General features: G+C 42.7%; 1 protein-coding gene across 1 annotated transcript; it reads right to left on the bottom strand.

The window, feature by feature from the left end:
* Positions 1-233: 233 nt before the first annotated feature.
* Positions 234-27,842, bottom strand: LOC119179651 (centromere protein X). The gene is made up of 6 exons (XM_037430769.2): positions 27,668-27,842; positions 24,138-24,189; positions 23,072-23,125; positions 14,739-14,770; positions 10,358-10,414; positions 234-437 (listed from the first exon to the last, which is right to left on the bottom strand). Exons 1-6 carry the CDS (start codon positions 27,803-27,805, stop codon positions 420-422), a joined length of 351 nt encoding a protein of 116 aa, XP_037286666.2. The 5' UTR covers positions 27,806-27,842; the 3' UTR covers positions 234-419.
* Between the last annotated feature and the right edge of the window lie 91 nt (positions 27,843-27,933).

Below are 27,933 nucleotides of genomic sequence, written 5' to 3'. Positions count from 1 at the left end.
GCTGTCCTGTAAGCCAAGACCTCGCTCCGTCACAATATGATCAAGAGGGACACAGTAGTGAAAGGCTCGTCAAATTTCCACCCCCTGCTTTTTTTTTAACATGCACCAGTAACTTCGCCTCCATCGAAAATACAAATTCCACGGGCAAGAATCGATCCCATGACCTTCGGGTTAACACTCAATGATCACTAGAACACTGCGAAGAATGTATGAGAAACACAAGACAAAAGGCAGTCAGTAATAAATTGACTTTAATTCCACAGTTCGGGCTATAAAATGACCCTTTCTGCAAACGATAATGTTGGCTTTTACAAAAAATAATAATAAATAAATGCAGATGTTGCAATGAAAACATAAGCCATATATTAACACAACAGGTAGCCAGGCCAAAGGGGAGCAGATGCGAGTTGGCGGGATTTTCAAGGAAAGTCCAGCACCTGAAAGATGAAAAGTAGAAAAAGAAGGAAAGAAAAGTCGAACCTGGCAATTACTACAAACACTAGTGAGCACGATTTGTATCGCAAACAGGAGAAGACAAAATGCAACCTCCTAAAATTCTCAACGACTACCATGGCCGTCAAACACTATTATCTGCCATGCAGTGCAACTTGCGGTTACGAGTGCCTTATTTTAACGCAATAGCGCTAAATAGATCGTTACACAGAAATTCCCGCGTCGGTATCACTGGGTGGGAGCAAAAAATAGCATGAGACCGAAAATTCGAGAAAGATGCAAATAAAAATAATAATTAATACAAAAATTCCGGGTGCAAGTGAGTATCAAACCCGGGTCGTTTGCGTGGCAAACAGGTGGTCTACCACACGGGAACGTGTTAGCTTGGAAATAGCATGAAAATAACTTTTTATGCTTGGAAATGCAGTGAACATAACTTTCATGCTTTAAAAAACACACTTGTCCTATATGCAGGCATCCCCATATAAAACGTAATAATGCACAGCAATAATGCCTCAGGTAGCAGAACATGATTATCGTAACTTCATGGTTTAAGGACGGCCACTCACTAAAAAAGGCACACACGTTACTACACCTGTACCCGTAAGGCCACATAGTGGATGTATAACACATTCGAAAAGATTTGACATGAATAACTGCTCAAGCTTCAAGGCACACTACCCATTACACAGTATGCAGCCACATGCAAAAGATTCACTGACACAAGCCACTTACAACTTTTTCCCCCAGCAGCTCTTCATTGTTCCCTCAAGTTTTCATGGCTCAGCACAAAGCTCAGCAGATGATCACGATTAGCAGAAATGAATCAGCCATTCAGGCTTTCTCAATTATTTCCTAGCAACTTCTCAAGCAAGTGGACACAACAGAAGCACACCAGGCCATTTAAGACACTTTGCTCTTGCATTACTTTTTACCTACCTCCGGGCATGTTTTAATTTTTTCTTGTAGTTACTCGTCTCCCGAGTAAAATGATTTAGGAGCCTGGGGCCGCTGAATGAAGTACACTCAAATCTAGATATAACAAACTTGGATATAACGAATAATCACTTGTAGTGAAGTGAATAATATTATTATAATAGATATTGTTACAAATAATAATTTACAACGAATTTCTGGATACAACGAGGTGTTTTCTTGGCAGATGTGACATTGTTATAATTAAGCTTGAGTGTGAGAGGAAACTATATCTTGAAGTATGATGCCAGTACTCGATTAAAGGAGCATTGACACAAAAAATATAGAATATTATTTTTGCTATTGCATTAGGGAGTTAACGACCCCCTCATCACGGTGAGGGAGCTCATTTGCTCCAGCACATGACGGTTTATTATTTATAGGCAGTTTTATAGCGCTCAGTCGCAGTTTTCCTTTCAGAAAGCGCCGAATGAAGATGGTTTTCGTGTAAGCATAGCCGGCTACATGAGCACACAAAATTGCAGGCACATGAGCAACGCGCAGAATACTCTTTTCAACGAAGGCTTCCTAGCTAGTCTTACAGAACCCCCTGAGGCACGGCAAATATGCACGACTCTCCCAAAAAACACTGCCAAGGCAGGCACATCAGCTTTTGTACTCTTATGCAAGTCTGCCCCCTCTTTCCATCTAAAAGATCTTCTAGAAGAGCTCCCAAGGAATGCCACAGCCAACAAAAACTTGTCAAACAGGGGGTGGTTGGTTGTTTACACAAATATTAAAAGGGCATTTTGCATGCAGTAGTTCAACATGCACTTGAATATTGAATGTAAATATGTTCCAGGCAATATTATACGCTGATATTTCGTCGATGATGCATATGTGCTCTTCCCCTCCCTACCACGGTGGCCTAGGGGCTAAGGCACTCGGCTGCTGACTCGCAGGCTGCAGGATCGAATCCCAGCCCCAATGGCCGCATTTTCGAGGGAGGTGAAAATGCTTGGAGCCCGTGCGCTCAGTTAGATTTAGGTGGACGCTATGAACCCCGGATGGTCAAAACTTCTGAAGCCCTCCATTTCAGCGATTCTCATAATAATATGCCGAATAAGAGACATTAAAACCAACAATTATTTTTATTATTATTATTATTATTATTGTGTGATTGAGTCGACAACAATCTATTCCAAACGTTTTCTCGCCTTCAATACTTTGTGTCACTAGCCCTTTAAAATGAGGACATTCAAAAACAATGCAAAAAGATGATGATGATATATGGTGTTTTTTTGGCGCAAGGGCCATTTGATGGCCAAAGAGTGCCAGTTCATGGGGCAAGGAATGTGGACAATGATTGTGATTAGCGGCTGTATAAGGGCCATAAAATTCCTCGCAGTAAGGCGGGTAAAAACATACAAGTAATGAAATCATGACCATGCCGTGGAAGGTATGTGTGGTGTGAATAGGTGACAAAAGTTGGTGATAATGAAAAACGATGGTGGACATGTATGGAATTAGCACAAGTACCTCACACATTAGTACCCTTGCGTCCAAGGGCCGTGAGGCAAGTGCTTTCCTGTGTAGCCACCGCAGCAAAAACCTCTCTGGAGAGGTTGTGCTACGGAATGCCCAGGTATATGATATGAAAATTATGAATTTCTTTTAAAAATGCTAACTATGATTTATTACTAAAAAGCGGTTCCCTGCCAACGAACATTGCAGGGTGTAAACGTATATGTTGTCGGTAGGATAATGGAAAGTGTTGTCTTCTTAGAGTGTCTAACTGTTTACATTGAATTAAAACGTGAAGAACTGTTAATGCCTCACCACATTTATCACACAATGGTGGATCACCACCGGACAAAAGATGTGTGTGTGTCGTGTATGTGTGTCCTATCCTTAGTCTTGTTAGTGTTACCTCTGTTAGAAGTGATTTTGATACTGGTGGCCAATGGCGAAGGTGTGGCTTGATAACGTGTAGTTTGTTTTGTGTGTGTGTATCCCACTTGCTCTGCCAGTAGTCCCTGAGGTTTCGTTTGAGAGACGGCCTAATATCAAGGGCCGGGATCGATATGGATGTAATGGCGGTGCTCTCATGGACGGATGCAGCGAGCTGATCCGCCCTCACGTTGCCTTGGATCTCACGGTGCCCTGGCACCCAGCACACTACAACATGTTGTTTGAGTGTGTAGAGTGTGCACAAAATGGAGTAAAGTGAGACAAGGACCGGGTTTTTTTGTTTTTTAAGACTGTGCAGAGCCGTTACCACACTGAGGGAGTCTGTATAAATTACTGCTTTTTGTATTTGTAATTGTTTGATGTGTTTAGCTGCCACAAGTATCGCGTAAGCTTCCGCTGTGAAGATACTTGTGCGTGGATGTAGAGGGCCAGCATCCGAAAAGGATGGGCCGACAGCAGCGTAAGACACAGAGGAGTTAGTCTTGGAGGCATCTGTGAAGAATTCAGGACGTGTGTATTTGTGTTGAAGTTCCAAAAAGTATGTTCGGATATGGGCAATAGGTGCATGTTTTGTAACTTCTAGGAAAGACACATCGCAGTCTATAGTCTGCCACTGCCACGGTGGCGGATATGCTACAGGAGCCATTAAACTGTGTTCAAGTGACACTGCAGTTTCTTCAGCTAGACACTTCAGGCGAACTGAGAAGGGCTGCCTCCTCGAAGGCCTGTTTTGAAACAGAGTTGAGCTCGACAAATCATTAATTGTAGAGTATGAGGGGTGCTTCTTGTCTGCTTTCACCTTAAGGAAATAAACAAAGGACATGTAAGTTCTTTGCAGATGAAGCGACCACTCGTTTGACTCAACATAAAGGCTTTCTACGGGACTGGTGCGGAAAGCACCCGTAGAAAGGCGGATGCCCAAATGGTGCACGAGGTCCAGCATCTTCAAGGCACTTTAAGTAGCAGACTGATAGACAACGGCCCCATAATCTAAGTGGGTGCAAATGAGGCTTCTATAGAGGTTCATGAGGCATTGCCTATCACTACCCCATGTAGTACGTGACAACACTTTTATAATATTCATGGCTTTTAAACATTTTGTTTTTAAATACTTGATGTACGGTACGAAGGTCAACTTGTTGTCCAAGATTAAGCCTAGGAATGTATGCTCGGCTTTGACAGACAGACGTTGCCCGTTCAGTCCAATGTCAGGTTCCGAGTGCATGCCTCTCTTTCGAGAGAACAAGACACACGTGCTTTTTTGTGAGTTAAGTCGAAATCCGTTTTAATCTGCCCATTTGGAGGCCTTATTTAAACCCAGCTGAACCTGCCACTCACACATGGCCAAGTTGCATGACTTGAAGCCAAGCTGAACGTCGTCGACATATGTACAATAGAACATATTGCGGGGAATGGACAAGTGCAAAGAATTCATTTTGATAATAAAAAGTGTGCAACTAAGCACGCCACCTTGTGGCACGCCTGTTTCCTGGACAAATGTTTGGGAAAGCACACTGCCCAGACGGACACGGAATGTCCGGTTTGACAGGTAACTTTCGATTATATGAAACATTCTTCCGCGCACACCAAGGTGGGACAGGTCTCTTAAAATTCCGAAACGCCATGTTGTATCATACGCCTTTTCGATATCGAGGAACACAGAGAGAAAATATTGTTTATGGACGAAGGCGTCTCTGATCTGTGCCTCGATACGAACAAGGTCGTCTGTGGTGGATCTACTTTCTCGAAACCCGCACTGAAATGGGTCGAGCAAATTGTTTGTTTCAAGGATATGTACAAGTCGGCAGTTTATAATTTTTTCGAATACTTTGCACAAGCAGCTTGTAAGTGCAATAGGCCTATAACTTGAAGCTAAAGAAGGGTCCTTGCCCTCTTTCAAAATGGGAATAATAATAGCCTCTTTCCAGGAGGTAGGGATAGTGCCAGAAAACTAGATAGCTTTGTACAAACAAAGTAGGGTTTTTCGTGTTCCGGCTGGTAGGTTTTTCAACATTTCATACACCACACGGTCAGAACCTGGGGCAGAAGTACTGCAGGAGTTTAGGGATGTTCGAAGCTCCGCTAGACTGAAAGCTTGGTTATATGCCTCGTATCTAGTGGATTTGTGTTCGAGTTTCTGCTTCTCTATTCTTGTTCTGTATTTTTGGAAAGTGTCAGTATAGTGGGACGAGCTGGATACCTGTTCAAAATGTGCCCCGAGAAAGTTTGCCTGATCTTCCAAGGTATCACCTTGAGTGTTTACGAGTGGAAGTGTGTGTACTTGTTTCCCTGCTATCCTACAGACCATGCTCCAGACTTTGGCCTCTTGTGTGTATGAATTGATCCCTGACAAAAACTTCTGCGAGCTTTCTCTTCTGGCCTGCCGACGCGTTCTCCTAGCTTGAGACTTTATTTTCTTGAAGGTGTTAAGATTTTCGACTGTCGGTGAGTTTCGAAGCAGCCTCCAAGCTCTGTTTTGCTGTTTGCGCGCGTTTCGGCATTCAGAGTTCCACCATGGCACACGCCGTTTTCCAGGGTGTCCATTTGTTTGTGGGATGCATTTTGTTGCAGCATCAATCAAAAACGCTGTGAAGAAGTTGACAACCACATCAATGTTCAAAGTACATATGTCATTTCAACCTAGACGAGCGATGGTATAAAACTGCTCCCAGTCGGCTCTGTTTATGAGCCACTTGGGAACACGTGGTGGACACTCAGTTACTGTATTTGTGCTCAAAACTATGGGGAAGTGGTCACTTCCGTACAGATTACTGACGACTTTCCACTGGAGTAGAGACACAAGGGATGGAGATGCTATGCTTAGGTCTATGGAGGAGTAGGTGTTATTGGCGAGATTATAATAGGTTGGTTCTTTTCGATTTAGGAGACACGCGCTTGACGAGAGAAGGAACTGTTCGATCAGTCGACCTCGCGCGTCATACCGAGAGTCACCCCATAGCCTGCTGTGCGCATTAAAGTCTCCAAGGAGAACATAAGGTTCCGGATGTTCATCAATTAAAGAGTGTAAATCACGTTTTTGCAGCTGATAGCTAGGAGGAATGTAAATAGTGCAGATTGTGATCAGTTTATCAAAAAGAACCGCTCGAACAGCCACTGCCTCAAGGAATCTTTGGAGTTGTAAGTGTGTGCATGCAATTCCTTGATTCACTATGATGGCAACACCTCCGGATGATGTCATGGCATCATCACGGTCCTTTCAAAATTAACGTATTTACGAAGGAAATTTGTGTGTTTTGAATTAAGGTGTGTTTCTTGTACACACAGCACTTTTGGTGAGTGTTCGTGTAAGAGCTCTTGGATGTTGTCAAGGTTTCTGAGAAGGCCTCTGACGTTCTATTGTATAATTTGAGTGTTCATGATGAATGTAAAATGATGCTGTGTGTACGAAAAGCAAGTGGCTGTTTAGACGGGGAGTTTGAGTTCACTTAACAGGGCCGTCACCAGGCCCTGTTATTTGCTTTCTTGTTTTCTTGGCGCGCTCCAAGGAGCCACGCCACTCTTTCGGCACCAAGGGTGCCGACGTATCCATTGCCTCCTCGGAAGCACTGGATGCCCGCACGTGCGGGCTGTTAGTTCGGATTTTGGGCCTCGCCTGGTGAGGGGAGGCCTTGAGACCCGAAGACTCTGGAGTCTCCGGTCTCTGTTTGGGAGTAGGCGGTGTAGCCTGGGCTACAGCCACCTTGGGGGCAGGTGCCACAACCGCCGGCTCGGTATGCGCGGGCCGAAGGGGTGGCGAGAGCTGGTGCGGCACGTGCGGGCTGTTAGTTCGGATTTTGGGCCTCGCCTGGTGAGGGGAGGCCTTGAGACCCGAAGACTCTGGAGTCTCCGGTCTCTGTTTGGGAGTAGGCGGTGTAGCCTGGGCTACAGCCACCTTGGGGGCAGGTGCCACAACCGCCGGCTCGGTATGCGCGGGCCGAAGGGGTGGCGAGAGCTGGTGCGGCGGTGCCCCCTGACGCGCCGCATCAGCGTATGTAGGTGCATAGAATGGAGCGACTCTTCGCCGTGCTTCCTTAAACGTAATGTTCTCTTTCACCTTCAATGTAATTATTTCTTTTTCTTTTTTCCAGTATGTGCAGGAGCGTGAATATGCAGCATGGTTTCCTTCGCAGTTTACAGTGTGGCGGTTGTTTGCAGTTCTCAGACACGTGGCCTAGGACTCCACATTGTGCACAAGTCTGGCGACCACGACAGGTTTTAGAGCCATGGCCATACCTCTGGCATTGGAAGCAATGACGAGGGTTTGGTATATACGGCCTGATAGATGTCTTTGTGTACCCTGTTTGAATGGAATCTGGTAGTTTACTGGATGCAAACCTGAGTATCAAGTGTTTTGTTGGTATTTCCTTATTATCTCTTCTGATGATAATTCTCTGTACATTATTGACATTTTGGCTCTTCCACCCTTCCAAAAGTTCAGTTTCGGTGAGTTCAAGTAAGTCTACATCAGATACCACTCCGCGAGTGATGTTCATGGATCTGTGTGGTGTTACGGTGATCGGTACGTCACCAAACGTTGAGAGGCTGTCTAGCTTTACAAATTGCGGTTTGTCCCGAATTTCGAGAGGAAGGTCTCCACTAGCCATTTTGGTTACTTTGTATCCAGCCCCGAGAGTTTCAGTAAGACACCTGGCAACTACGAAAGGAGATACGGTCCTGGCTTGCTTTCCGGTTTTTTCACAGTGAATGACGTGGAAGTGGGGAAAAGTTTCTATTGGCTGGTTGAAGAAATTTATGTCGTCGGTGCGTACCCGCTTTAGGCCGGTACGATCAGACAGTTGAGGGAATGCTCCATGCATGCCGGTCTTATTTTTGTTCAGCAGCGTTGGCGGCCACCCTCCACGGAGCCCAACAAGGGGACGCTGCAAGTTTGCAGGTGCTGAAAGCTTGCACACGTCAGCCGTACAACACTGCCATAACCCAATGCGCCTAGACCAAGGTAGGCTATTTGCACAGGGTTAACCCTTGCCGCCAGGAAAATTGGAAGTAAACAGAAGAGAGAAGTAGACAGGAAAGCTAAAAAAGTAAGAAAGACGAAAATGTAGGGAGAGAGAGATAGGAAAAGGCGACTGCCGATTTCCCCTGGGTGGGTCAGCCCAGGGGTGCCGTCTACGTGAAGCCGGGGCCAAAGGGGTGTGTTGCCTCTGCCGGGGGGCCTTAAAGGTCCAATCACCCAGCGTCAGCTCAACCCCCAGGATCCCCTTTTCCCAGGGCACGGCAAAGCCACGCACGGCTAGGCGTGGGAGGGAGTAGAAACTGCCCCGTTAGCTCGGGTCCGTGGTGTCGCTACACACCAAACGCCTACTTGCGCAGGCGCCCCTGCGGGGAATGCAAAAAGACCCTGCATTGACAACACTGGAGGTGTTATGCATGACAAGCTGACATAAGCATCTTGCACGTCCCTTTGGATGCACTACACCATCTACCAGTGCTGCCAAAAACACCGCATTGGTCAAAAAGACTGTCTGAACATGTGTTTTTCATCTAAGATCAGCACATACTGGATACATCAGAGAAATTTGTTGAGCACCATAAGCTGCTGGCATGTGCAGTGGTGATGCAACACAACAGCAAACTGGTTCTCTGACAAGAGAAAGTTTCAGATACCCAGAGACCTAATGATGGTCTGAAAGTTACCTCAGCTAGACAGCCGGATTCCCCACTCTTAAACCATAACTATCCTAGTCACTTAAATTTGTGTAAGTCAAGGAAAAAAAGGTAATGCACAGACAAATCACCCCTGTATTTTTTCAAACATCACAGGCTAAAAAAGTATAGGAAAGAAGTGCAAATTTAAGGGCTCATTTTCTTTGTCAGACACAGTATTGCCTCTTACTGCTCAATAAAAAGATACAGGAAATTCAGAGCTAAAGTTATGATCTGGGTAATACAAAAGTTTCGATGCAAGATGCCTTTATGGCAGTGCTCCACAGCAATAGAAATAATGTAGCTTCATGGCAATAAGTAGATCTCTTTCGTTTAGAAAATTTTTCTACAGTTCGCCGGTGGGTGTGGGTTGTATGCACGGGGCGGTTATATGTGAGAAAATATGGTAGATACTCAAAAGCACATAAAGTATCCAAAGAATATCAATTGTAATGACACATGAAAAGTTACCAAGTTGGTCTCCACCACAGAAGCAAGAGCCATTGACATTCACGGAGAGTTTTCGTCTTCGAGCTAGCTGGTTGGGCAATATCTTTAGGCATGAAATGAACACCACATTACAGACCAACAAAAAGAACAGGCATATGGATCTCTACATGGCGTATCAGCAACAAGATTAAGCTGCCACATTTTTGCAAAAAACTGGAAAATATTTGCTTTCTTACAACAGCTCTAGGACTGTGACACTTAGGCACTGCTGCAGCAAAATAACAGTCTGCCGAACTTTGAAGTCGATTTACGTTTCCTTCAGAAAATACCCAAGTCAATTATGTAACAGCACGACCCTTTTTGTCTATTGTATCATTTTTGAGTTATCGTTAGGGCGGTGCTAATCTTGGAGACGGTGAAAAAGTTTCCACAGTCAAAGCCATAGCCAAAGGGCCACTTCCCAGGAGAAAAAATGCACCACAACTAATTAATTTTTTATACGACTGCTGGAGTAACAAAAAAATATACTAACACTGGCCCATGATTTAATAAACATAAAAATCAAATTGCAAAAAGCTATAAGAGCCAATGTTAAGCTGGTAGTGATCCTACTGAAGGCAGCACACACTACACAAAAAATACTATGCCACCAAATTTTTTTAATGATTGCTTTTTCAAAACATCAAACTGCCAGCACCGTAAACTGTAGCGTTCAAGAGTGCAACACTTTACAATTATTTTTTGAATAAAATGAAGTCATTACACTTATTTGCCACATAGACAAGTATTCCGTTCTAGAATATGAATTCGGGCCTGCTTTGAAACAACTTCAACCTAATTTCATGATAAACCTAGGTCATGCTCCCTAATTTGAAAGCTAATTGTGTGTGAGAACCGTACTCACCAATTGTGGCAGAATCTTCTCCAGGTGCTCCGTTGTGACAACAGTGTCGCACTGGACCTGAAATGACGCCCGATTCACCAAAGAAGGTCTGGCATCTGAATGTGCTCTAATAGAGGGCTCTAGTTCGAATGATTGCCCATGGCTTTAGTACACAGGCTGCACGTAAATAGAGCTCAAGTTATATGAGATACTTTTCAAAATGCAGCCATCTTGGAAAAATACAGAACCTCGAACGATGTGCTCAGCCTTAAAACACCATAATGCGAGATGTTTTCTTAAGGGGAAACGTGGGTTCTAGAATTTTTTTTTAATTTTTTGCTCAATCTTAACCAAAATTCGCTACCTAAGCTAGTTTTTCATGCTGATTTCAAATCTCTAATTTGTTTCTTAATATTTCAAGTGGTTTAGAAAATATGAAGGTCTGAATCTTAATTAATTGTGTACTTACGGGACTTCTTGGCAATTTATTTTTGCTAAATCCAAAAAGTGAATGCATAATCTAATGCTGTATACTTGCTGTAGGAGGTGATGCTATTTTTATCCATTTGAAGGCATTTTATAAGCAAGAAAACAGACGAACACTTATGGTCACTATATTACAATAAATTTCTCTCACTAAAATCTTCAATGATAATTTTTGAAGTGATGCTAGAGAAATAGACATAGCATCACCCCCTAGATCATGTCAAGACGAATAAAATGATACCACCTTTGTCGCATTCACTCAAGTTTAACATAGGAAAAACCCCCGTAAGGCCGAGTGCAATGTGCAAAAACATCAAACTGAGAAAAACACGTTTGAAGTTTCTAGCAACTTTAACTTTTGATAAAGTGAAGCTACAGCGATATTATTGACATCATTTTGTAGCTTTATATTATAGGATAAATGGCCATGCTAAATTTCACTGTACTCACCCAGAATACTGCTCACAGCTTGTTCTAGAACTATAAAATAGTCATTGACTCAGCATGAGAATTATTATTTTTTTTACATTGTGGTCGTTCCAGTGCCCTGCAAGTGAAAGGAACACAAAAAGTCATCTAATAATGTTGTCCTTGGATAGACAATAGATTTACACAATGTTTAGGTCTAGAACCAAGAATATTTATTTTTGCAAAAATTCTCACTATTTGCCATCATGACTGTTTACAGCAGACCATGGCTGTGAGCAGAGTCCCCTGCTGGCTTGTGACACTTTGAAAGTCTTTCCTTTATTGAACTGCTGTCGAGATACTCTCTTCGCGATTTTTGCAGCCTGCCCTTGTCCTTCTCAAGGCTGCGACGCACCAAGTTATTGCCAGCGCTGTAGCCCAGTTTCTCGGCAATTTCCACGTTGCTCTTGGTTGTGCCTTGGTTGAAGCGGCTGATGGCTTCGGCAATTGCCCTTTCAATGCTCCGCAAGGATGCATGCTGAGTTTTGGGGGCTTGCTGCCAAATCATAGCGTGCAGGCTCTCACTTGGGTTCTGGGTGATCCCATCGCTGCACTTTTCCAAGAGAGCATTGTCGCTCAGCCGCCTAAACACAGGCTCCAATGCCTAAGTTACAAAATCAGGCAGGCTGTCCTTGTGTGGTGGCGGCTTCTCATTTTTTGCAAGAGCTCTCTGAAATTCGCACCAGGATTCAGGGCCTTCAGGGCAAAGGTCATGCTTTGGTGCCTCGTCAGTTGAAGACATGTGGTTCAAAGTTGCTAGAACAGCCTTCTGCATACCTGGAACATTGTTCCTGTGGCGTCTAAATCCGTAGCCATAGTATGAGGTGATCTTCTTTATCTTTTGTTGCGCAAGCCTGCCCTTTCCACCAAGTGAGCCACCTTGAGCTTTTTTTTTTTCTCTACAAGGGTACGTAAGGCAGCTCCCATAAGCTTGTGTACATGATTTATGCAGTCCTTTTTGGCCACCTTTATGAAGCCGTACACCTCTTTTTCTGTGAGTGCATGGAATGTCCTGCTGTCGCCGTCCGACAGCATTGTCGTATAACGAAGCTTGTGTTTTTCAAGTGACCGCTCAAACAAGTGTAGTGCTGCTTCCTCTTCCATCTGGCCAGCATTACAATCAACATTCTTCTGGCACAGAGGGGCATGCTGGATGAGCCAGGCAGAATGTCCTGCTTCTCCTTCCTTGGGTCCTGTGGTGCAAGCCAGGCAAAAGTTCGATAGCACGATATGGTCTATCACGAGGCCACTATACATCTTAACAATGCAGCCAACACATATATGCGAGTTATGTCCACGGGTAAGCCAGGTGCCGTCATAAATGACGTCGACGCTTCCGGGCGCGTTGCCGAACTCCGCATAGAGCTCCTTGACGCAAGCAACGCTCGCCGCTTCGCATTCGGCAGCAGTCGCACAGCAGGCTTCTTTCATTATATTCATGTGACATTGGTAACTCTTGTGGTGAAGCCCTCGATGCGAAATATTCATCTTGGCAAAGAAGTCCGACAGAGCCGTTGCCCCCTTGCCGATACTGTTGATGGCCTTCATGGCAAGCATATTAACTTCCAACGGCCTTATTTTGGCGTCGGTCTCGTCGGCTATACGTGGGGACAAAAAACGCTCTTCGCGAAAGTCACAACTGCCGCACGTGGTTATGAGCTTCGAACACAGCCCGTACTCTTTCTTGGCCTTTGAAATAGTGACGCTTTCACCGCATTTTGGGCACGCGACAAGTCCACATAATGAGCGTATCGTCGCCAGATCAATAATAACAAATTCTGTCCCGTTTTCTTAGCCACCATCCTCCAGATCAATATCTAGTAACTCGAACTTACGTCCGTCGCGCACTGCGATGCGAGTGATGCCTTCAAGCCTGCTGCATTTTTCGCGCACTCAGCAAACTCGTCCGCCGGATAAAAGGCCGTGTCAATGCGGTCTAGGATGCTGCTGGAAGTGCCAGATGACGATCCGACGACGACACAATCAGATGAGGTGCTGCTGCAAGGCACAGGAGAGTGCACTGCTTTGGACACAAGCAGCCGCGGCTGCGCGCTGGCGTCGGAATGCGCCGCTTCGGCGGCATCGAGCGAAATCGGCTGCGTGCTGTCGGCTGCTTTCTTCTGGCGGGGGTTCCACGGGCGCCTCCGTTTCTTGCCGTACGCTTGGCGCGTCTTCTTCTTTAGACGAGCGTCTCCAATCATGCCGGCAAAAGACGGAAAGTCGGTGCGTCGGTTGCGTAGCACAAGCAGGCACGTGGGAGAAGCAGATAAACAACGTGCGCAAACAGGCACCGGCGGCCGACGAACAATATACAAAAAAAGCGCGGGCAAATTTGGCCGCATCAGCCAATGGGAAGCGAGGAGCAGGGGGCTCGCCTGGTGCGCGCGCACTCCGGCCAATCAGCGGCCCGGAAGGGGGCGAAAAGGGGCGAGGGCAGCCATTCTGTTTAAGCGACGCCATTTTGAAGGGTGGCAAAATGCGCAGAAAGGAATCAGCTTCAAAACAAGCCAAAGATGGCGGCTATTGGCCGACTGCCTTGCCGGCAGAGCGCGCGGGAAGTTTGAACGAATTCGACCTGCCGTGGGTTGTTTTGCGGCTCCCGTGGCGACTTAATAATCAATTTTAATCTATTTACTGATCGAATTCAGTATTCACAATTTGAGGACACGTGCTTATAGGTCTAAAAATTTCAAATATCGCGTTTCTCAAAATCGACTTTTTGGCCATTTTGCACCATTCTAAGACCCGCGCCCCCCCTTAATGCACACTTTCATTACAAACTATAAGGTAAAAAAAGAAATTGTTTTGCCATCAAGAAACTTTTCGATAAACACGCAACAGAGATAGTATAATATTTTTCAAGCACATTAGTAATCTCACGAAATGTCGCTACAAAAGAAAATGCTCTGAGCAAAGTACATGCAAGAGCAAATTGATGAGAGAGTATTGTAACAAAAGATGCTGCTTATAAACAATGCCCCATAATTGTGGTAGCAATGCGACACAGGAGTCACAAAACAGCTCAATGATACAGTAATCAACTGTCCGGTGGGAATTAAAGAAAATGCAAGATAAGGCCTACAAGGGCAGCCAAGCATACTAAAGGGACATCATCGACAACCTACAGCGCAGATCAGATGAGGACAGAGGATCACACCACAAAGGATCCCAGTTCTACACAAAAGATTCTTATAGTTGTAATACTATGGGAGTACAAGAGAAAAGACAGAAAACTCGTGGTACTATACATAGAACTGTACCACTTATGGTTAAAATGCAGAGGCTAGTGCAGCACAGCCAAATTTATCCTCATTTATAGACATACGTATATAAAATGTATTATATACTGCTTTTATTTATTCAAGCTAAGCAAGGAACCACACCAAAATACAGTGAGAAAGGATTATTAGTTTATCATAATGAAAAAGTGTGCACTTGAAACTCTTACCTTTGCTTGCTCGGTGGCTCTGTGTACCGCTTCTGCATGAACAAAAGCAAACAGCATGTCAACGATAAAGTGTTTTGCACATGATCACAACTGAACTTGAAAGATCTTATACACTCCGTGTGGGACCTATAAGAGGCGCCTTGAGAGGCGCGTGCAGCGCTACTTGTGTTGTGGCGGGCGCGCAACGTTGAGAGTCGTAGCAGATAGCAGCGCCTCATTGCTTACATAGCTATGGTGGCACAAGCACCCGTGGTCGGCGGGTTAGTGCGTGCTTCGAGCAGAATTTAAAGATATCGCAGGGGGACAATCTTTCGCGATGCCACCATGAATAAATGGGAAAACCTTCAGGAAAGGGGCCACGTTTTTTTTTGTGTTAGTGAGTACTTTGCTGCCCGTCGCCATGAATGATGGCTAAACACGTGCGTCAGGTTTGCGTAATGCATGAGGGCAGCTGCATAACTATCGCGGCAAGCTGTCATTCTTTTGAACCTAGATTATTATCGGTGCTTGACCACCGCCCGCGTACTTGCGAAATACTCGGAGCGTTTAGAAATATCGATGGCTCCACGGCCACTCGCCGTGGAAACTACGTGCTCGTTTGTTGCGGCGTCGTGCCACGGCGATTTTCAGCCACTCAGTCTCCCAAGGTGCTTGGCTTGAAATTGTTACGGCATCATCGTCGCTCATCATGATCATAGTCTTTACCTCGCCGCTCGCGCAGCTCATGCTAAGACCTTGAGGCGCAGGTGAGACAGAGAACTCGGGATTCAGTCCAGAGAGGACGGCGCATGTCCCGTTCTGTCTTTCGCTTCACCTTGTGGAGTGCTGATAACGACGGCACGGTGACTTCGGCCACCGTCACGTGTCTCTCATTCACTATAACCTCTTGCATTGTTTATGTTGCTTTCCAAAACAAACACCGACATGCACATCCGTCGCTACAGAAATTGCAAAGCATCGTTTCTTACCATGTATAGTTCTGCTATACTCTACGCCCTGCATCATTTCTTCCTAACATGCAGATTGTTTATCAGTCAAAGAATAAGGCTTTTGAATGAACCAAATCCGAAAGATGGGATTCAATTCATTATATCCGGCGGTTACTTCCTTTGGAGCTACAGCACTTGGTTTTAGACACAGGAGCGTTTGGGATGCCGTATTCGATTTGCTACAGGGACAAAACGAATTGAAAGGTTATGTAAGTGAAACTTATTCTTCAATGACATTATGCTTTCTTTTGTGAATTAAGCTAATTAGTTATTTAGAAAATGATCTATTGCTAAGGGTTTTGAGATTCATAAACAAAATCATTTACATATCAAGGCACCGCTCATTTTATGGCCGATCCCCCATGGTGCCTTGCGCCAGTTTAATAAGGACTAACCAACTCACGTGCTAGCTTCATACTATCGAGTGCGCGTATGCTGCTGGATGGCTACTTGTGTTTACGTTAAAATGCTACGTAATTTAGTTAGCCCCTTCACTGATGGACTCATCAATTCAGGAAAGCACTAATTGACCTCGTATTGCATTTCTCAAAACTGCGAACGGTACACGGCAAGGCAGTAATTATTAAGGTCTATTAAAACGTCCCATCAGCCTTGATCCGAAACAAAATTTCTTGGATGCGTTTCTTTTCTCACCAGCTCAATGGCAGCAAAAACATCACGCAAGATCATTGCACACGCAGAGGGTGTCTCAGACCAATTCAAGCACGCATCGGCAGAATGCGAGACGGCAGCAAAAATGGGAACTAAACTTCTTTTACGTCCCACAGCCGTGATCCACTTATTTCCCTGCCGTATAAAGCAGGAACAAGTCCAGAAACTCTGAAACTTCGTTCCCGCAGGACACGGCGTGTACCTGTTAGTACAATCGACTATGCAGGAGTTCATGATTCAGATAAACTACGTGCTAGCGAACGTTGGGGGAGTGTTTCGTTCTGCTCAGGCTCTCAACGTTTGTTTTTCTCTGACGGCCGCACCAGTCCCAGTGCATGGAGTCTATAGCATATTCTATAATGTCATAAAGAAAGGTGGCATATTACGTCCGGCAAGCATGATACAATTTTGAGAGACACCGTAGCGTAGGGTTCCGGAAATTTTGACCATCCTGTATTCTTTAACGTGCACTGACATGTACATGTGTACTGTACATGAGCCTCTACTTTTCCACATGGTATATGCTTGTTATATTTATAATGTGCTTGCTGCTAGGTTTGTTATAGTATTATAAAATTCATTATAAAGGTATATTCCTTTTTTTTTTTTTTTTATTGATTTAATTTCAGACAACCCGTGTACACAGTTTGCCTAGGGGATCGGCGTAAAGGCAAAGAAAGCCTGACAAAGCGCCAACCCCCTATGTACACACATACATAAACAGGTTATATATAGCAGTACAAAAATTGAGAAATTGAGATACATACAATATCAAAAAACATTTACAATTTTTTTTTTTTTTTACATCAAGCCAGTATTAACAAAGAAATGAACAGCAATTATGAATTAGCACATAAAGAAATAATAAGAGACTATTTACGCACAACAAACAGGCAGACAAAAGCAAAAAAAAAAAAATTCATAAAGTCACAGCAGCACATAAAAGTTACATAAAATAAAATGAATCGAAAGAGGTATGAGAATCTGTTTGAGTTTTTAGAAGGAATGTGTGTATCTTCTTTTTGAAAACATAAATGGAGGAACTTTGTTCAATTAATGCCATCACAGTGGGGTGTTCATTAAGAAAGTGGGGAATTTGGTAAGTTAGTTTTTGTGTACCGTAATTTGTACGAAGCGTGTCTTTCTTGAAACTAATATGTCGTAAATTATGACTGTGGTTACGCTCGTGATACTTCCTGAAAAATTCAATTCGATTAGATTTAACTTCACGATATATAATCATTGCTAATTTTTTATATCGGATATTATTAATGACTAGCAGTCTATGTTTTTCGAAAAAAGGGGCTGTGTGCGAACGAAAAGGTAGAAGTTCAATTAATCGCACAGCTCGTTTTTGTAATAGATATAAATTTTTGAGGTTAGTTTTTGTCGTCGTTCCCCAAATCAGAAGACAATAGTGAAGGTGCGAATGTATGGTTGCGTAATAAATCTGTCTTTTTAACCATACTGGTAATAGGCTGCGCAACGTGCATAGTATGCCAACTGCTCGAGAGATGTTTTTTCGCAAGTAATTTATATGCACAGACCAATCTAAATACTCGTGAAAAAAGACACCGAGAAATTTAAGAGACGCAACGCGTTCAATAGGCTGTCCCTGAAAGCTAATAATATTCTTACTAATGTATGTTTTGTTACGAGGTCTAAAAACAACAAATTTTGTTTTTTTAGCATTTAGATTTAACCTGTTGGCCCTAAGCCATGTAGATAAGTTTTGTAGCCAAATATTCGCTTTCAACATAAGGTCGTCAATATCTGGCCCAGAGAAGAATACATTCGTGTCATCGGCGTACAAAATAATGTCAGGTGTAAGAGGTATGTTAACTATATCATTTATGTACATAATAAACAAGAGTGGGCCAAGGATTGACCCTTGTGGCACGCCGCATGTAATTTTACCGAATTCAGATTTCGCATTACCAATATTGGTGTATTGCACACGGTTTTCTAGGTAACTTTTTACAATGTCTAGAGCTATACCTCTGACACCGTATCTGGATAGTTTGAGCAGTAAAACATCATGCTTAACGGAATCAAATGCTTTTTTAAAGTCAAGGAAAAGCCCTACCGTGAATAGTTTTTTTTCTATGTTGTCAACTATTTTATCTTTAATATCGAGTAATGCCATTTCTGTGGATTTTTTCTTTTGGAAACCATATTGATTTTTTACGATAATGTTTTTTTGCTGAAAAAAATTAGTAAGCCTGAAGTTTATAGCTTCTTCAATAACCTTGGAAAACATAGGTAAAACAGAGATTGGCCTATAGTTACCGAGATCGTTTTTATCTCCTCCTTTAAAAATAACTGATACCTTTGCAATCTTCAGTTCGTTGGGAAACGTTCCAGAGCTTAGAATAAGATTGCATATGTGCGATAGAGGTAAACAGATAGCATGAGCGACTACTTTAAGAGGAACTGCCTTCAATTCATCTACACCACAGGCACTGTTGCTTTTTAACTTTTTTAACAAGCCGCATATTTCTTCCGGTGTAGTAGGATACATATAAATTGTTGAATCTGAGCTGTTCATGTAAGAAGTGCAGCTGATATCATTTGTCGGTGAAGACGTGCAAACACCTGCCTTTAAAAAATGCTCATTAAACTTGTTTGCCAGCGAACTACCCGTATATGATACGCCCTCAATCAATATTTCCGATATTACGTCTCTTTCGTTTTTATTTCGTAGTTCATTAACGCAATTCCACACTTTCCTGGAATCGTTAGCAATGCTAGTAAACTTAGCCTCGTAATACAAGTTACGTGCTTGTTTAATATCAGCTGCTAATTTATTTCTCATTTTTTTGTATTCAGCTAACTGATCAAGGTTCTTTGTTTTTATAAACAATGCAAATAGTTTATCACGGGTCTTTATTCTCTTCAGTAAAGAGGCATCAATCCATGGTTTTCTCGATTTTTTATGTTTTTTAAGCTGTTCTAAGGGAAATACAGTGTAATAGAGTTCTTTTAATGTTCTAATAAATAAGTCATAGGAGACGGTAGGATCAGTTATCTGCAAGACAGGCTCCCAGCTAGTTCCTTCAACCAAATGTTTGAAATAATTAACCCTTTCTGCAGATATTTTTCTTAAAAGAATAGGTGGCTGTTTGCGTTGGTTGTGTTGAGCCATGTGAGGCGTAAAAAAGATGAAGAAGGGCAAATGATCACTTATGTCTGATATTAACACTCCGGCATCAGATTGACCAATTTCATAATTTGTAAAACAAACGTCTAGCAAAGTTTCAGATTTGCTCGCTATTCTTGTAGGTACATCAATGACATTTTGACAGCCAAAACAAAGAAAAACATCAAGTAGCATCTGTGCAGGTGACTCCACAGAGAGAAAATTTATATTCAGGTCTCCACTAATTATTATAGGTAGACCAACGTATGAACAGTGCTCTAAAACACGCTCTAGAAATTCAATAAATTTTGTTACAGAACCGTTTGGAGGCCTATATAGAACGGCTAGCATTGTGTTAAAGCACTTCACAAGCAGACATTCATAGTGAACATCAATGATTGAGTATTCTGGAATAACTTCATAATTAAAGTGGTTTTTAATGTACACAGCAACGCCTCCTCCTCTTTTTTTAGGTCGTGATACTGATATGCAGTTGTATCCCGAAAAGTTTACAGCGGGGCAGTCATTGGAAAACCAAGTTTCGGTGAATGCCAATACGTCAAACTCATGATCTAAGTTGTCTAAAAAAAGGTTAACAGAATCATGTTTATTTTTTAAACTTCGTGTGTTAAGGTGAAGCAAAGAGAATCGCTTGGTGCCACGTAAGGCCTTGAGACGCCTAAATGAATCAGCATCATGGTATTTTGTGTTGTCGTGAGCAGCCATATGCTTATATGGCGCACGAAAAAAAAAAAAAGTGTCATTTTTAGAGTTATCTTATATGGTCGAGGTCACTGGCTGTCTTAATCCGTATTACTCTGTCCCGTTCACTGCGCCGAACGAAGAATTTTCCGTCCTTGACCCAGGCGAATTGATATTTCATTTCTCTTGCCTTTGTTTTCATTTGCCAGAACAACCGCTTATTCTGTGCAGTCAAGTTTTCATTGATGAAAACCTTTGAATTCTTTTTTCGTAGCTCGCCTCTTTTTGCAAGCCAAGCGTCACGAGTACACCGGGCAGAAAAACGCACGATAATAGGCGATGGCTTATCACCCCCGTCTGTGCCTGCTCTAGTGCGCAGTCGGTGGGCGGCTTCAATATCCTTTCCAGATAATTTTGGAAGCTCCAGTTCATCAGCCAAAAGATTAAGTTTTTCTATTACTTTTTCATTAGTTTGTTCGCCTAGTCCATGGATTTCCAGGTTAAGGCGTCTGCTATATTGATCAAGGTTATTAACTTCTTGCTTAAGCATTTCTACTTCACTATTGTTAGTCTGCGTTTCAAGTTTTTCCACTCGCTTTCTTAAATTGCTCATATCAGTACTCTGTCGCTTCATTTCGGCAAGCACGTCATCATACTTGCTTGACATTTCCTGTAGTGACCTTTCAATACCACATACAGTGTCAGCAACACCTGCCAGAGCATCGACTTGCGATTTCATTGAAAGAAGTAGTGATAATTTCTTCTGAATTTCGCCTATTTCTTTTGCGAGGTTCATTTCCTGCTCCACATTTTCTAGTTCAGCACACTTGCTGCTTCGAGCTTTCGACGTTTTGCAAGTTGCACAGCTCCACGAGTTCTTCGCCGCTGCATATTTCTTTTTATATGCCGATTCTGTTACTCCTGAACATGCACCTAAATGATACGTATATTTACACTCTAAACATGACAGGTATGGTGCGTCCCGCAAAACTTCATGACAAGAAATGCAGGTGTTGGTCATGTTAGTTACTCAGCAGCAGTGGCAACCGCGTACTCAACCAGGATATGTCAAATTTTACATACAGATGAGCACCAACCTGGGAAAAGGAAGACGATTTGCTTTAGTAGCCAGTCGACGAGCCTCACGGTGCCACCACTGCTGAATGTGTGTGACAGGACACACGATGTTTTCTTCTTTTTATACGTTCTCGGTGATGACGTCAGGCTTGTTATCCAACGTTTGTGCCACTGGACGTCGCACCGATGGATGGTAGCACCGATGTTTCTTGATAGACGTCGATTCCTGGGAAAAGGAAGACGATTTGCTTTAGTAGCCAGTCGACGAGCCTCACGGTGCCACCACTGCTGAATGTGTGTGACAGGACACACGATGTTTTCTTCTTTTTATACGTTCTCGGTGATGACGTCAGGCTTGTTATCCAACGTTTGTGCCACTGGACGTCGCACCGATGGATGGTAGCACCGATGTTTCTTGATAGACGTCGATTCCTGGGAAAAGGAAGACGATTTGCTTTAGTAGCCAGTCGACGAGCCTCACGGTGCCACCACTGCTGAATGTGTGTGACCTAAAGGTATACTTATTGCAAGACTATTTTTCATTTACTTTACTATAATAGGGCTCGTTGTATCGAGGTTTAAATTACATTGTGCTTTGAGGGGGCCACAGATTTAGCATACCAAGCTACAGGAAATTTGCTTGAGTGAATGTCGCCAAAATGAAAAAAAAAAAACACTCTGAAATCCATGACGTTGTGGCGTGAAATATGCTCTGAATTCTATGAAATCCATTGTGTCGTGAAATTAAAAATTAAATCACCTTAATTTTATTCTCTACTATTTTAACCCAGAATGATGAAATAAATTATATTTCAGTTCTTGCAGTACGACTTGCCAACACAATATGATTAATTGTTCCACTTTATTGTCCCTTGAACTGAAAATAACACAGGAATTAAAACTCCCCGTCTAGTGCGATCCTTCACACACATACACAAATACACAAATTAAAGCAGCATGCCATGTGATCTGCATGCAAGTACTACATAACCATTTAGAAAATGTTGAAATATGCATGACGATGCAGGCTTGTTATAAACCAAAGAGCGATGACTGCTTGCTTGTGACAAGCTGAGATAGCGAAAACCCCTTAAGAAATTAAAATTATTATCACTACTCCTAGTACCTCTGTGGACACGTTCGAGCAACTATAAAACGCTGATCAAGATTTCGCACGCATCTACTGAATGAAATGGTGCAAAGGCAAATAAGGTTGCAAGTTGTGTTTTGCAAACAATGAGGAGAAATACGACTGCGCGGGCAGGTAAATGAAGAGTTGATTAAACAAAGGGGTGTTACATGGCAAAACAATTATTATTAAAATGATAATTATATCAACACTTTTGACCGGTTTTTGCCGTCGATGTCGCTGTTCTCGTCGCCCCCCCCCACATCCTATGCCATATAAAGTTCAAGTTGATAATATGTCTCGACGCTTCGTATGTTCTACTCGTAGGTAAACACGGGCGAGTGAAGTTGAGGAACAGGGCTGAATGGCTGAAGGAGAGATCAGACGAGCCGGCCCTTTTCAGTCACTGAGAGGGCGTATTTTGCTACTAATAACCTGTATTCTGCCACTAATAACCTGTATCCTACTGCTATTTAAATCATTCTATCATACAAGTTGGCTTCTAAATCATTCTATGCCATTATTCATTCACTTCAAAGCAAAAAAAAAAAAAAAACTATATTTGCGCAAGCTTACTGGTTAACGGTTACCACTTAAAATGTGCAGAAAAAGGAGCAATGCTCACCCATTGTAAGCACCCGGAAGAGTTCTGCAATCAGCTTCACTGCATCGGCACTAACTGTGAGAATGGAGAGAAAAAAAGCATTACTGATGGCAGTGCAGATGTGGGTGACAACACATGCCGGGCTGCACGCAAGGTGTTGACTTCTACCACCACTCGAATTGAACCTTAGCCATTGCGTCCAATGTTGAAACCCGTTGAAAATCAATAACAACGTAAAATACAAAAGCCTGGGTGAGATCAGAACCAATAAGAGTTGCATGAAATTAGAGAAACGAAACTGCTACTGATATTGCAATTTGTGAAACTAACGCACTGTGTCACTACTAAGGTTCAAATAATAGTCAGATTTCTTTGCAATTTCTTTTTGAAACGCAGATGGTAATCAGCATTGAGAAAAATCGCAGAGCACATGTGAAGCATTCAAATGAATTTCAGCTGCAATTAAATACCTATGTCTAGGTGACTCAATGCTTCCTTTGTGATGCACACAAGCATTAGCAACTCATCACAAAAACGCTGAAAATGGACTCTGTGAAATAAATTAGGCACAGAAACTTAAAAAAAAATAGTGACGCAGAATGTTCATGAAACAGATTTTGATCAATCGCTGGATATTTCATGAAAGTAGTGAGGATCCATGAGCAAGACAGGCACTGTCAGAACTTGAAACAGCATTTGCTGTTGGTTCAAGCACTATACTTTGTTGACATGAACTCAGTTGGTTTAACCCTCTTCCTAGGTTCTAGTGCTTTTTATCTGGGTATAACTTTCCTTGTTGTAGTTTGAAGTTCTCAGCTGACAGATAGTGCTTGTGCTCTGTTCTTTCTGACACTTGTGTTCGAGCAAATCATGTGACTAACCCTTCACGAATGCATTTCTTTAGTAAAAGGGGTACACAAGATTATCATGCCAGAAAAAGTAGTAGAAGGAAGCATTTCAGTCAAGTAATGTAAAGAAATAAACCGAGCACAAGATGCACGACTGTCTGTTTTATATGTTGTTGTCAAAGTGCCGTACAAACGAAATACTTTCCTTCTTAAAAAAATTAAATTGGTGTGCGACTTACTCCTTATCTTGTCATCTTCAAAGTTCATCTTCATCAGCTCCTGGATCGTCTTCTGCATTACGATCCACAAATAGCCAGAAATTAGGTCAACTACAAGGCCAAACGTGGCACTTTTTAGCACAAACGGGAAAAAAGAATGAACTAGCTGAGAAGAGCAGAAAACAATGTACAGGGCATTAGTGCTTGCCCTGAGCACTGTCTTCTTCTTTTCTCAGCTAGTTATTTCTTTTCTTGTTTGTGCTAAAATTTATGATGTCTGGGATAAAACACTAGCTCGACAGGAAGTTTTATTGATACAAAGACAACTTCTTGTGCAACAACATATCGATGCGTGCCATTTCCTCACCGTCCTCCACGTCTATGGCTACGCGCTCCAATGCTTATCTGAAGGTCATGGTGTCAAATCCAGGCTACGACCACAAGTAAAGATGGAGGCGAAAATGTTCGAGGCTCTTGTACTCAAATTTAAATGCGCGCTGAAGAACCCCAGGAGGTGAAAATTTCTAGAGCCCTCCACTCTGGCGTCTCTCATAATCATATCATGTTTTTGAGATGTTGAACCCTAACAATTAGTATTATTACGTTACCCCTCTTTTCTCCTAGGCAATTCCTTGTTGACAAGGTAGAAGGTAGGCAAATGTAAATAATTAAATAAATAAATAAGAGATAAATAAAATTAAGGAACACTGTGAGGGGACGTAAAGCAAAACGTAATGGTTTCTTGATGACTACCAGGTTTTCCCTTCTATTCCAGCGATAATGTACTAACAGAATATCTTAAAAAACAATATTTAAACAAAGGACTGTAGACAGTTACTCAGTAGCAAGTACTAACAGAATATCTTAAAAAACAATATTTAAACAAAGGACTGTAGACAGTTACTCAGTAGCAAGAACTTCTTAATAACAGAATATTTGCTATGATTGCTACAACATCTGTTATATGCCAGTTTAACAAGAGCTACAGCTCTAAATGCCTTAATTACACTATACCCCATGATTCCCTGTCATTCTCTGCATTGCATTTGATTTGGCATCCATTCCCAAGCTGCAATAGACGGCTAGTACTCTGTCGCAATCAACACATAACCTGCGTAGCCCTCATATCCTGTTGACCTCAAACATTATATTGGCCAGACTTGTTTACTTTTCTAACGCGCACCACTACCTTCGCATTTCTCTGCATTACATTTAGTATAAGCTCTTTTTAACCTTTACTATCAGGCTTCAAGTGTTCGCAGCGTATGTAGGAATCGGCAGATAACGGCGAGCTGCCATTCATTACGTGGTATTGCCTGCTGCTCGTGCTACAACCCATCCTTATCCCAACGTCTACTGTTAGCACACTCAAACTTTGATATAACGAACCCAGATATAACAAAATATTGGTTATAAGGAAGTAAAATAAAAGTAGTCTTGCTATAGATATAGTGTTAGCAATAAACCTTTAAACAAATTTCCTGATAATAACATAACGCACTTATTTGTGTAAGATGCAACTCTGTCATAACGAGGTTTGAGTGTACTTAGATGAGTTGACTGGGCAGTGGCCATATTCTGGCTACACTGCAAGAGTAAGCCGGGTGAGCTTGTTGCTTGCGTTGCCTAAAACTGTATTGCACATTGCTGAAATGCAACAAGTTGTGACATAAGCGAAGTTAAATGAACTCCACCACAGTCCTAATGTATAATGTTCAATACTACTACTTTTCATGCATTTCTTTGCTTTTAATTATCTGTCACTGTCATATAGTTAAGTTCTGGTGCTCGGCTGCTCACGCAAAGATCGTGGGATGAAATCCTGGCTGTGAAGGTGGCATTTTCGACGGAGGCAAGAATGTTAATAGGCCCTTGTACTTATATTTCGGTACACATCGGAGAACCTCTAGAAATTGAAACTTCGGGAACCCTTCACAAACTACTGATAATGATGTCGTGGTTTTGGGACATTAAACCCCTGTAATTATACATTACTTGAGTCTTGAATTTAGGTACACTTCATAAAATTATTTTTTAAATACAAAAGTAAAGTAAAATCTATTTAGGTCATGTAGGTTTAGGTGACTATGTGTAACAGCTTTATAACAAAAAGGGATGCCATAAGGGTTTATTATCAACAGATAAACAACCTCAGAGATTCTAAAACAGTGTTTCCCAGTTGCGTATGCAACTTGCTGTCCAGTGATTTCCCCCCTTCCCCCCTTTTTTTCTGACTGCAAGAAGTCTACATCTATTCCATCATTTTGCAAGGGTCCTTAAGAATGCATCGCTGATAAACAATGGTCGTAGCCATTTATGAGTCCTGTTCATTGCACGAATCACAGCTAAATCGTAGTTATCGCATGTAAAACAACACTGTTCATTGTGTGCATCACAGCTAGACTGTAGTTTTCACATGTAAAACAACAGGAATTGCTATTCTTTTGGTGGCAGTCACTAATTATCTGTAACAGTCCTAGGCTGCCAAAGCGGCACATAAAGCAAATAGGCATCCCGTACAGATAACTTGCATGTCACACTACAGACAGGTTCTCTCTGCTGGGTACCTGATGATGGCGGCCACCATCACTCTTCATTGCATATGAGAGTGCCAGTGCAAGGGACGACAAAGAGTCGTTTACCCTTCACGTTCTTTTGTGCTGTCCCTGCTTCCTTGTGTTTGCAATTCTCGCCAAGGAGAAACACAAAGAATTGGAAGAGACACTGGCACTAATCTGATGTCACCATTTCTTGCTCCACGCTGTCGAGCAAGAGTTCACACAGCATCTCAACTAGCTGGTATTTGAAGATGGCGACTACAGTGGATGGACTATTGTAAGGCATGCAGCGTTAACTATCTCAGAACTTCTTTAACTGCTCTTTTTGATTACATAATTCTATAAGGCCGCTTTTTTCGGCAAGGCAGTCGTTGTGCAGTTGGTCGATATTCATTCTGATGACCAAATATTGCTGTACTTTGGAGTTTGCTGTTCACCTTCAAGTTACTGCAGCTTTCAGTCAAACAGGCTGGAGATACCACATTGAATATCTTAGATTTCTTAGGGCGATGAACATTAATGAAAAAGAAAGCAAGCATCTAAGCTGAAAAGTTTTCGTGAGTGCTCCTGTTCACGAAATTTTTTTTCCACTTTAAACTCACTTTTTCACCTCATGCACGAGCCTAAAATAATTAAATAATCAAACAACACAACAAATTTTCCCAGGAAGTCACACATACAATGACAATGAAGTCCTATCGCTAGGTGAACTTTTTTTATTCTTTATTATGATGTGTTGGCATAAGCGAGCGGCGAAAGTTTGTCGCACCGACCCGCCCCCCCCCCCCCCCCACACACACACACACACAAGGGGAAATTTTTGCTGCTCCCCCATTACCTTAGTTGACTAGGTGGGAGCGGGGGCGCAGAGTCACTTCAGAGTTGCAAACGAAGGAAGTGCCTACGGGCCGTACACCGATGAAAGTGAACAAAGCAGTGCGTTTCTGACCAAAACGACATAGCAACACTTGACAAAGAACGAATGCCACCCACCGCTTTAAACGTTACCGTACGCATGACACTGTCATCGTGTTCCACTTCAGCGTTGTCGTCCAACAATTCGACGAGTTCGTCGTCCGCTTGGTCCTTTAATGTTTGCTTCGAAGAGCCCGCTTTTGCGCTGGCCGCCATGTTTTCGGTCGCCTAGTAGTCACGTGACACAAAAGTGTATGAGATGGATAGAGCTCACGTAACGCATGAAGACTGGAGGTGACGAAGCTTCAAGGCGCGTAATAAGATATTCCTATTATAGAATTCGT

The sequence above is a fragment of the Rhipicephalus microplus genome, chromosome 7, assembly GCF_043290135.1.
Source record: "Rhipicephalus microplus isolate Deutch F79 chromosome 7, USDA_Rmic, whole genome shotgun sequence".
NCBI classification, from domain to species: domain Eukaryota; kingdom Metazoa; phylum Arthropoda; class Arachnida; order Ixodida; family Ixodidae; genus Rhipicephalus; species Rhipicephalus microplus.
This window is presented reverse-complemented; position numbering and strand designations above follow the sequence as displayed.

Coding starts and splice junctions, on each gene's coding strand:
- LOC119179651 (XM_037430769.2), bottom strand. CDS start 27,805: ATGGCGGCCAGCGCAAAAGCGGGCTCTTCGAAGCAAACATTAAAGGAC. Junction 24,190..27,667: donor GTACGGTAACGTTTAAAGCG/GTGGGTGGCATT, acceptor ATCGTAATGCAG/AAGACGATCCAGGAGCTGAT. Junction 23,126..24,137: donor TGAAGATGACAAGATAAGGA/GTAAGTCGCACA, acceptor CCATTCTCACAG/TTAGTGCCGATGCAGTGAAG.